Genomic DNA, 10,573 nt, shown 5'->3' on the forward strand with positions numbered 1-10,573 from the left:
GGGGAACTGGAGTGAAACAATGTGGCAGCAAAAACCATGAACTAACATAAATGGATTCATTATTGGCAAGAGTAGTTCAGGCACAAGGCACCGCCTTTCAGCCTTGGGTAAGAAAGATACTTTGCCACCAAAGCAAGCTCCTGTTACATCAGCACAACACTTCATAAGGTTTTTTGGTCACTTTATTTTTGAAAGTTGTGTTTTGTACAAAAAAAATTACCTTAAACACCACCATGAAAAACAGTTACAACAGACTTCCTATTTTTCCCATGTTATGAGAAAGACTGAGACTGTAACAAAAGTCAAAGAAAGCAGGAATTGTTTGCCCACTCTAAACCCAGCAAAAAAGCAGGGCTACCCCTTTTCTCTCAATGTCGTTGTTCAGACAGCATTAAAAATACATGAATCTTGTCTGTACTCTGCTGTTAACAGTAGTGGCTTGCTTATTCACAGTCTCTGCCCTCAAGACTGAGGGCAGTTCTCCTGCCAGTCCACAATAGGGTAGAAGGGGATTGCTCAGAGTGTAGCCTCTCAAATAAAAAGCAATTAAGAATCAAGGTGCCAAGTTCCAGAAGGTTCCCCGTAAGTCTATAACTCAGCTGTACCTGCTTTTCACCAGGGCCCCAAGAGAAGATCTCTCACTCCCAGACATTGGCAGCATGTGAGTACCATCTGCACAGGGCAAGTGTATTAAGACTGGCCTGCACCATGCTTAAGGGGACAGTAATTTATGAAAGTTGACCAAGTAAGTGCAAGAGTCCCTTATTTTAAATGTGTTACCATTCTTATCCTGGACTTCTGTGGTTCCTATTATATAAAAATAAATTCTGATAGTTTCACAGGAAAACCCTCTGCCAAACAAGGAACTTCTGGCAAGCATGAAATCACAATGCTGACAGTGACTGTGCTGTGTGGGCAGTCACCTTGGGAAGCTTGTATCAGAACTCAAATGGCAGCTACCTGTCTCATTTTGTCTTAATGTCAGTTCAGTTTCAGCAAATGTTCCTTTTCCTTAGCAGCACACTGTTTCCTTTTGCTTCTCAATGATTGAGAAGACAGAGACAATATTTTGACTGAACTGAAGTCATGAGACTATATTTAACTCCTATATCTTTTTAGCATTGCCCCTCTCCAGTCTGAGAGGCTGGCATGCATCCCTTTACAGCTGTTGAAGGAAACCAGTGCATACTTCTCAATACTTTGCCATTCGTAAAACAAAAGACTGCACAGGTGCTAATGCCTCTTCCGCCCCCAGAGTCTGGCATAGAGCACTCTGTGCCAGTTATGCCAGCAGAAACTGTGTAACAGTGCAGAAGCTAGAAAAGCTGAAAATGCATTCAAAGAAAAATAATTCCAGTGTAAACCCTAGGGAAAAAAGACAAAATATGCCTTTTACAGTGTCAGCTGGTTTAGCACATAGCCTTTTTTCCTTCCCCTTTCTGCACCCATCCATGGCCCTTTTTTCTTCTCAGTGATTCATCTCCCATTCCTGCTCAGTGCTGAAAACTCATATTGCTTTCTTGTTGTCTTTACTCAACTCTCAGCACTTCTCCCCCAGCTTTGCTGCATTTTCAAAAACCTAAAACAGCATTATATTTGTAAGACACACCATCAGGGACCAGTGCTGTTCACATCCAGAGGCATCCATGGGACTCAACACACCGGAGACGGCAGAAGCAGTGTAAAGAAAATCAGAAGTGAGAGAAGGAGAACTGGCTGGGAGGCACCCGGCTAAACAAGCACTGGGAAGATGGGGAGAAAAGAACTTGGTGTGGAAAGCCTATCACATTGGTAGCAAGTGGTCATCCCGTTCTTCTGACTCCTCGCCCAGCTGGTCATCCCCCACACCACGGTACGCGGCTGGCGCGTTTCGAGGCTTGGATCGGCACACAAAGTCACAGCCGTCCTACAAGCACAGGACATGGCACCAGCATCAGACTCTGCAACTGACTCAGCATCCAAAGCAAAGCAGCTCCTGCGACTTCTCTTTTGCTAAGGGATTACGCCTATCGCTGTGCTACCTAAGACATGTCCCCAGAACTTGTCTTGACATAAAAACATCCTACTCGGTCATGAGAGCTCTGGGCATATTGATTAACAGTGTGCAGCAAGATCAGGCCAAGGCAAGCACGAGGGATAAATGGCACTGCCTATAATGACCAAGGGAGGGTTTCAGGGAGGTCGGACAGGAGTATTTCACAGTCCCCAGGTGAACATTTCTCTCTGCAAAGCATTAATCCCTAAAAAGTATGTGTTCCAGTTACGTAGCAGTTGCAGGATAGCGGCAGGGAATTGGTCTTGGCAAGGATTCAAAACCAGAATACTCAAGAAAAATGAAACAGATATCTTCTTCTGCTTCAAAGTACATCACTCTGGCAGTAGGTCTACCCAAGAGACATAGTCTGCCATTTTCTCCTAATACAGGTGCCAGGCTGGGAATATATAGGGATTTTCACTCACCGCCACCAAATTGCCCAGATCTTGCCAGAAGGCAAAGTGAGGAAACTGCTCCATGCCCTTTGCTCCCACTACAAGGCGCTGGTAGAGGAACCCACCAATGATGTAGACTGCAATCAGTGAGGCAAACCTGGAATGCAGAATTAAAATAAATAAATAAAGCTGAAGAAATCCTATAGACAATCTATTTCAACCCAGCTACCTGCCTCATATTGGCATTAGAGCAAGTATCTGAGCACCACTCAAGAGCAGAGCTAAGGTCCCCAAATTATCGATTTGATAGTATAAATCTTTTAGCAGCATTATGTGAAGCAGTGCCTCTAAGCACAAACACAGAAAACGAGTCAAGACTCCTAGTCTGCATTCTGAGCTCTAGCAAAGAGCCATTATACATTTTTAGGAAGTCACATCTCCATGTTTAAGTGTATTTGTCTGTAAGCTATGAAGGAGACTCTTTACAGGGAACAGAGCAGCAGCCCTGCATCATGCTTAGAGCAAGAGCTTTTGTCCAAAAAGCTCAGAGGCATAGTAACATCTAACGGTGGCTGTGGGTAGGTATACTACAATTAGTTAGTCTACTATAGCATTTGTGAGGTTTCTAAATAGCACTGGAGATTATGGCCTAGGCACAAACAGCTCTTCCAATGACTCACGTGATCAGTAGAATGGAGCCAACGCTGAGGTGGGAATTCTCAGCTGGACAAGCCACACTGCTGTCCATCTCAAAGAGGTAGAAACATTCCTGCTCCTTTTCCCGCTCTTCAGAAATAATGCTGAATGAACTCTGTAATTTGGAAAAGTTAAGTCATGTGAAAACATGCCCAGGCACACTGAACTTCACCAGGAGACAGTTTTATCATTGCTGGTGCAGCTAGGCAACAGATACTAGAGGACACCTTGCTGGCCCCTCAAAGCCCTTCTGCTTACAAACAACTACTTGTCTGGCAGCCTCCTGATCCTCTCCCACCTCATATGTCACTCACCGCTGTAACTCCTCGCTTGCAAGAAATCATTATCACAGCTCGTCTCTTCTCACCACTGCAGTGACTGCCATATGAATCACCTCCTTTATAAATCAGCATGATCCAGTCACCTGCCAGGAGAGAAACATACAGGCTGCAAATCCAGATCAGGAGGCAAAAGGCAGCTGCTGAGTAAGAAAAGTGTGGAATGGAATCTTACTTCCATTGAAGACCTGGGTTTCATTGATTCTTCCTATCACTGTGGTCTTTCCGTTCTGTTTATCTGTTTGCACCAGGCCACCATAATCGTGAGAGGTGCTGTTGACCTCCCTGCAAACCCTGAATTGGTAGACGTAGTTTTCTGTTTTGCCTTTCTCCACAGTCACATTAAACCTGCAGCAGGGAAAGGACAGAACAGACAGCCCATCGGATTACAAAGAACAATTCTCAGAGCAGCAGGCACTTCAGACCTGCAAAAGTCAGAGTCCATACAGACGGGGGAGCCCATTTTGCAGTCCTACCCCAAATCTTCCCCTCCTCCTGGCCCAAAGGCTGGCACTGCACAGCCCTGAGGCCTGCAGGGTGTTGTACTGTACCTCATGTGGCTCAGGGGCTCCAGTTTCTTCAGCAGGGCTCTTTCCATTTGTGACTCACTGCTTTCATCACCAATCACATCACAGCTCCTCTCTTCAGACTGCTCAGCCCCCGCTACAGCCAGGGCCATAAAGACCAGCAGCAAGGCAGAGGTATGGCAAGGTGATGACATCCTGGACACAAGCCACAGGGAACACAGAGGATTAAGTGTTTCAGCCCCCTGCGAACTAACTTCAGGGTCACGGAGTCAATGATTAGCCACTTCCTCAGTCCTGACTGCAAAAAGGAGAAGGTGAACTCTAGAAACAACTCACAGTTCCCAAGAGACGCTAAATCTGAGTCTCTTACCTGGCCAAAGGCAATTCACTTGGCCCACTTGGGACTCTTTTCTGAATTTTCCCTTGGGACCTCAAAACATTTTGCTGCTGAGCACATTAATTAGCTGCCAGACCAGAGTCCAGCAGGTTGAACACTGGAGTAATTTTCAGGCATAAGCCACTGTTATTGCATTGCACCAAGAAGCCAGTCAGCAGAAAATTATTTATCAGGCCTCTAATCAATCCTCTTCACAGATCTCATGTAAAGAGTTCACAGGAAAGACCCACTGTGATTAGTCAGGCTCTGTTCAAGTGGCTTAATCTTAATAATTATCTTTCTAGTACTACTTTAGCTGAGAATCTGAAAGTGTTTAATACTGCTAAGCTGCAACTTCACAGAAGTTTTATTCTGTTTACACAAGGGAAGGAGGAAAGCAAGACATCCTGTGTGAGATCAAAGCAACGAAGCTGTAATGATAACAATAATAAAATCTAGAAGACCTGGCTTTCAGGTTCATGCTAAAATCACACACAAAACATTCAATGATTGCACGAGCCCACCAGCGCGGTGCAACAAATTCTCCTGCCGCAGATTTTGGTAAAGCCCCATGTGCTGGCGGAAGGCAGCCGGGAGACCCTCAATTAAACAATCACCCGGCTGCAGACGGGCACAGAACCCATCTGACTGAACCCAATGGTTTCCCCGCATCCCTGCCGGACACTGCCGAGCCGGGGCTCTGCTTGCCACGGGGGCCAGGCGCCAACACAAGGTTAGAAACGCCTAAACCACAGAATCGGTCCAACCTCCTCGCACAAGCAGGGCCGTCCTAGAGCACAATGCACAGGATGGCGTCCAGGCGGCTCTGGAATATCCCCAGTGAGGGAAACTCCACAGCCTCTCTGGGCAGGCTGTTCCAGTGCGCGCTCGCTGAAATGAGGAAGCCCGTGACACGAGGTGACTCGTGACTCGTCTTCCCGAGGGGGCCACAGGCAGTCCCTGAACCCCCAGACACTTGGACACGGCTCCTCCCGGGAACTTGGCGCGCGCCGCCGGAAGCGACCCGGCGGGCCACCCGGCCGCTGTCCCGCGCTCGCCCCTGCCGGCTCCCCTCGCCGTGCCCCGCTCCGCACCGGTCCCAGCCCAGCCCCAGCCTCAGCCCCAGCCCTCAGCCCCGCGCACCCACCTGCGGCCGCCCCCGGTCCTCCCCGACCGCGCACGGGCACAGGCGCCGCCGCCTGTAGGGAAGAGAGAACCGCGGGTCACGGGTTATCCCATGCTTTGGGCGGGCCGCAGAGCGCAGGCCCACGTGGCGACACCGGCCTTTACTCCACGTCCGGCCGGCTCCCCCGCGCCGCCCCGCCAGCGGAAAGAGCGTGGCGGAACTTCGCGCTGCCACCAATGGAGCCCGGGCAGCCGCCGGAGATTTGGGCCGCCCAGGAGCGGCCCCGCTAAGCGATATGAGCGCGGCGGGGAGCGCCGGGCTGCGCCGGGCCCCGCCCTACTTCCACCTCCTCACCCAATGGGCGCGGGACTGACGGACGCCGGGGCCCGCCTCCCCTCCCTTCCGTTCAATGAGCTGCCGAGGGCCGGCGGAAAGGGCGAGGCCCTCCGGGCGGGGGCGGCCCTTTGGAGCAGTGGGGCGGAGGGGTCAGTGAGGGGCGGTGGGACGCGGTCCCACGGCGTGGTGGTCGTCGGGCTGCCGGCTGGAAGTCACCTCATTCAAGTGCGTTGTGGCTTTCCCAGCTGGAAGTCGCGCTCTTCCCTCTTCTTTCTCCGGTACAGCAGCAGGCAGGCTTCCCGGCGACAGCGCGCCCCTCACTCCCGCTGCCGGAGGCAGTGGTGGTCCAGCAGTTTGTCCTCGGGCTTTGCCATCCCCACCGGGTGCTTCCAGAGTGTTAAAGGAGCGAGGGGTCTAGACCAGTTCACAAAACTGCTTTGTGTCCTCGATCCTTCTGATTTTGTCCCCACTTTGTATCTCTGTGGTAGACTCTTTCCAGTACGTCCATGTTTTGTTATACTTTGGAATGAAGGTGTCTCTCCCAGCTCCTGCAAGTTTTGCCACTGCAGAGGAATTCCAGGTCCAGCTGATAGTGCACAAGGGTGGTGGACTTGAGCATCTTGGGTGCGATTCATAAAGCTATAAATTATTTGAGACTGGCCCATTTAAAGGACATTTATCTCCTTAAGTCATGCTCCCACTGCAATGATAAGAGAGTCCACTTTCTAGGGGTCTGTTGCTGGAAGGGACAGTTGTTCCTTGTCAGAGTTCTGAGGCTTTTGCATCTTTTACTTAAGAAACAAATGTGGTGTTTAGTGAACTTAGGAACATGCTAGAGAAGCCACTTGTTTGAGAGAAGTTTGAGAGATTTCCCCATGGTATGCTGCTTCAGCAGTGAAGAACTGGGGGCGTTGTTGGCTCCTGGAAAACTGATTGATTTAGTCCTGCTGTGATTCCACTGGGAGTATGGCACAGCTGCAAAAGTCAGACTTATTTATTCACACTTAGCTATTAACTGTGTGTTGCCTGCCCATCTCCTACAGTGTGACTGTTCCCTCTCTACTTCCTGTTGAAACTAAGAATTCAACTTACTGCTGATATTTGAGAAAAAATGGTAAACCACATCAAAACAGAGCTCTTAATTCTTTCTTGCCAGTCTTTACTTCTCCAGTTCTTCCCAAATAGTGCTGTCTTTATGGTCACTCTGGCCCTGTAGGCAGCTGTAGGGCCTTTTCCCCTTGGTCTGGGCACTTAGGCTCTCTCTGAATCCTGTTGGCTTCTTTTCAGCCACACAGATTGTATTCCCAGCTAAGTTGTCCTTGCGAGTGTAGTAGCTCTCTGGGTTTGAGAGCTCTCTTTAGACTTCTGTATTATCCACTCAAAGCATTCAGGAAAGACTTTCTTCCTCTTCCTTCTGTCTTCTGCCTTCCCTTTCCCTTCGAGCACAGACTCCTTATCTTGCTGTCTACAGGCTCTACCCATGATTGCAAGGAATTCTGTGGGTGCTACATGCCACCGTTAGAGGTAAGTGGAGAAATTTGCAGAAATATCCAATTCATGCCTTCCTAGACATGTGCATTGTAACAAATTGGCCACAATACTGTATCAAGCTGAGCATCCTCCCATGCAATCATTTCTCAAATTTAGAGCATGTCACCAGGACGCATAACAATCATCCCTGTTGGGAATAGCAGTCATTTCAACTACTTACTTGAGAATGCTCAAACAATTTGGTAAATTACATGTACTGTGCTGAAGATGTGCACCCTGAGCCTGGCAAACATCCCCATTCTGAGCATGAAATGAAAAGGATCAGAATCTGGATTAAAACAAAAATCAGCCAACTATGCAGCTAAGAGGTTTCTCAGGATGCTAGAAGCATCAGTAGTCCCCACCATAGAATCAAAGAATCTTTTAGACTGGAAAAGACCCTTAAGATCATTGAGTTCAACCATTAACCTGACACTGCCACTAAACCATGTCCCTAAGCTTCACATCTGCATCTTTTTAAAAAACTTTCAGGGATAGTCGTGCAACCACTTCCCCGGGCAGCTGTCCCAGTGCTTGATAATCCTTTTGGTGAAGAAATTTTTCCCAACATCCAATCTAAACCTCCTCCGGTGCAACTTGAATTATTCTCATCAGTGGTCACTACTTCAAAAGAAAAGTATCCTTACCTGTTATTGGTGACCACAGAGTCACAAAATGATTGCATTGGGAAGGGACCTCTCAAGGCCTTTTGGTCCAACCCCCTGCTCAAGACAGGCCATCTACAGCCTGGTCCACCTACAGCCCAGGACTGTGTCCAGACAACTCTCTATTGAGGGAGACACCTCAACCTTTCTGGCCAACCTCTGTCAGTGTTCGATCACCCTCATGGTAAAAAAGCATTTCCTGACGTTCAGAGAGAAGACCTTCTGTGTTTCAGTTTGTGCCCATTGCTTCTTGTCCTGTCACTGGGCACCATTAAAAAGATTTTGACTCTTCTTGTAACCTTCCTTCAGGAATTTATATACATTAATTAGATCCTCTCCAAGATGTCTTTTCTTTGGGCTAAACAGTCCCAGATCTCTCAACCTTTCCTCATAGAAGAGGTGCTGCAGTCCATCATCTTTGTGGCTCTTTGCTAGACTCTCTCCAGCATGTCCATATCTCTCTCATACTGATGCTGTTAAGGTGTTGACTCAGAGAGCCTTGAGGGATGCCAGCTCTCAGTGTCTGCCTTGTGTCACGAGCATATTCACACTGGTATTTGGTAAAGAAAGAGTTCCTAGTAGAAGTGTCGAGAGCATATAAGGCTTCCTTCTCAAACCCATACTGTCCACCTCTACTTCCCTTTTGACAGCAGCTGGGCTACCAGTTTGCCATAGCCATTGCTTATCACACTTTTCATCTTGTGCACATACTATTCACCTTTTTAGCTTGTGCTCTGGTTATCCACCTGCTTCTGACCCTGAGAGGAAGCTCCTCAGAGCAGCGCACATCCTCCCAGTTACTGCATCAGTGTAACCATGCCCTCTTGCATTGGCAACAATTAAAATGCTCATGAGCTTGGTGATTAATCACCTTTTCCACCAGCAGTTATTCTTAAAACATCCTTCATCAGATTAGGAAATGGAAGTTACTGCAGTAACACTGCTTTCCATTCTGTTGTAAATTTGGTTGTCTTGAGCAGCTGGAGATGGAGGCTGCAACTTCACATTACTTGTCTTTTGAATATAGCCTCAGGCTTCCTGTTTTGCAGGCGTGGAGCCCTGTTGTTCTACAACCTGATCGAAACATCTTGTGCTCACTCTTTGCTTTGGCATGGAGGGAAGCAGATCAGAAACTTCTGCAGCTGACATGAGTGAGGAGGTAACGTATACTTCTGTCAGATTCTCTCAGGCTTCTCCGCCAAGGGCCAAAGCTTCACAGGAAAAAAGAGGTAAGAAAGCCAGGTGAGGTCAGTCAACAAAAGATTTTGTTTTGAGTGCAAGCAAGATCTAATAGAAACCCTCTGAGCTGGCCACTGTTTCGGAGTGCCAGCTTAGGGTGCTGTTGCTTTGGTTCTAAAATTACTGTGAATATTTTAATGTGAAAAAAGCTGATGGGTTAGAGACCCAGCATTGTCCCCCTCCCTCTCTGTTTCAGACCTCTTTCAGTGTCTATGCCTGGGCATTCAACCCAGGCATCCTTTTGTCCTCAAGAGGTTTAAGGTTGTCTGCTTGTCAGCAATAAGAGATTGTGAGCAATAGTTCTTTGAAGGGCAGGCAAGATGTGAATACAGATAAATTAGAGGCATATGGTAATCAGAGATCAGAGAGAGAAGGCATATGGTATCATCCAGCCTCTCTCCCCTGGGGCTATTCAGGATTCTTTTGTAATAGATTTTTTTTTGTTTTCTGTGTTCTAGTTTTATATACCTCCCAGTGAGCAAGTTTTCAGCTTTTGCCTTGAGACAGTTCTGCAGGGCATCTTACTATCAGGAAGATTTTCTTAGTGCTTTCCTTAAATTTTTTCTTCCCTTATTTTCCCTCCATTACCCCTGATAGGCCTTGTCAGTGTCACATTGAGCAATGCCTCTGGCTGCTTAGTTGAGAAATGCCACCTTAGAAGAGTGAGATTTTGCACTGATGGTCATTCTTTGTAAGTGTCTCCTTGCAAAATATTGAAGGGGTTGGAACTGGATGATCTTAAGGTCCTTTCCAACCCAAACTGTTCTATGATTCTATGAAATGCCTGTGTACTTCAGATGAGTTGTGTTGCATTGGCTGCAACACTGATTGTTCACCTTAATTTTTTTCACAGTTGTTACAGCAGAGGGGCTCTCACTGTGGGATACAAGATTTCTATGCTCTGATCAGAATAACTGCATATACCTGTGGTGGTTACTGCTGCCTGGTCACTTGCTGTGCTATGGAAACAAAGCCAGCACAGAAACCCCCAAGTTTCTCTCTAGTACTCACATTTGATCTGCTTGGAAAGCAGTCTTGCTTTTACACGTGGTTTCACCTGAAAACACAGTGACATCTCTTGAGATGTTTGCATTTTTCTTTTTAATATTCCTCCTTTTCACAGTCTTTTATGTACCCTCATCTTTTTGAGCTAAAGTCAGAGAACCTAAAATAAGGAAGCTGATCTTTGAACACACTTTCTGTGTATATTATTTGATTATTTCTCAGCTCTCTTCAGCATGCAAAGGGTCCCTAAGGAGCTCAGTTCATGTACCTTTCTTTAGAAGATCTTTATATTCAACTCTGTCCCT

General features: G+C 47.4%; 2 protein-coding genes across 3 annotated transcripts in view; one reads left to right on the forward strand and one right to left on the reverse strand.

Annotated features, from left to right (window-relative positions):
- Positions 1-164: 164 nt before the first annotated feature.
- M6PR (mannose-6-phosphate receptor, cation dependent) lies at positions 165-5,609 on the reverse strand. Of its 2 annotated transcripts, XM_029964895.1 has the most exons (7): positions 5,515-5,609; positions 4,016-4,186; positions 3,640-3,812; positions 3,441-3,550; positions 3,111-3,241; positions 2,461-2,587; positions 165-1,906 (listed from the first exon to the last, which is right to left on the reverse strand). In XM_029964895.1, exons 2-7 carry the CDS (start codon positions 4,183-4,185, stop codon positions 1,784-1,786), a joined length of 834 nt encoding a protein of 277 aa, XP_029820755.1. In that variant the 5' UTR covers position 4,186; positions 5,515-5,609; the 3' UTR covers positions 165-1,783. The 2 variants fall into 2 exon arrangements, with proteins under 2 accessions (XP_029820755.1, XP_008919380.1); XM_008921132.3 differs by lacking the exon at positions 5,515-5,609 and having other exon boundaries at positions 4,016-4,323.
- Positions 5,610-9,035: 3,426 nt separating this feature from the next.
- Positions 9,036-10,573, forward strand: part of LOC103755213 (killer cell lectin-like receptor subfamily G member 1) — a 9,740-nt gene continuing 8,202 nt past the window's right edge. The window contains exon 1 of the mRNA XM_029964896.1: positions 9,036-9,253. Coding sequence (XP_029820756.1) covers positions 9,136-9,253 — 118 coding nt within the window. The 5' untranslated portion in view covers positions 9,036-9,135. The remainder of the gene's footprint in view (positions 9,254-10,573) is intronic.

This window comes from Manacus vitellinus, unplaced genomic scaffold (assembly GCF_001715985.3).
Source record: "Manacus vitellinus isolate BGI_N305 unplaced genomic scaffold, ASM171598v3 scaffold_83_pilon, whole genome shotgun sequence".
Classification (NCBI taxonomy): domain Eukaryota; kingdom Metazoa; phylum Chordata; class Aves; order Passeriformes; family Pipridae; genus Manacus; species Manacus vitellinus.

Coding starts and splice junctions, on each gene's coding strand:
- M6PR (XM_029964895.1), bottom strand. CDS start 4,185: ATGTCATCACCTTGCCATACCTCTGCCTTGCTGCTGGTCTTTATGGCC. Junction 3,242..3,440: donor GCAAGCGAGGAGTTACAGCG/GTGAGTGACATA, acceptor TCCAAATTACAG/AGTTCATTCAGCATTATTTC. Junction 1,907..2,460: donor ATCTGGGCAATTTGGTGGCG/GTGAGTGAAAAT, acceptor CTGTGCTTGTAG/GACGGCTGTGACTTTGTGTG.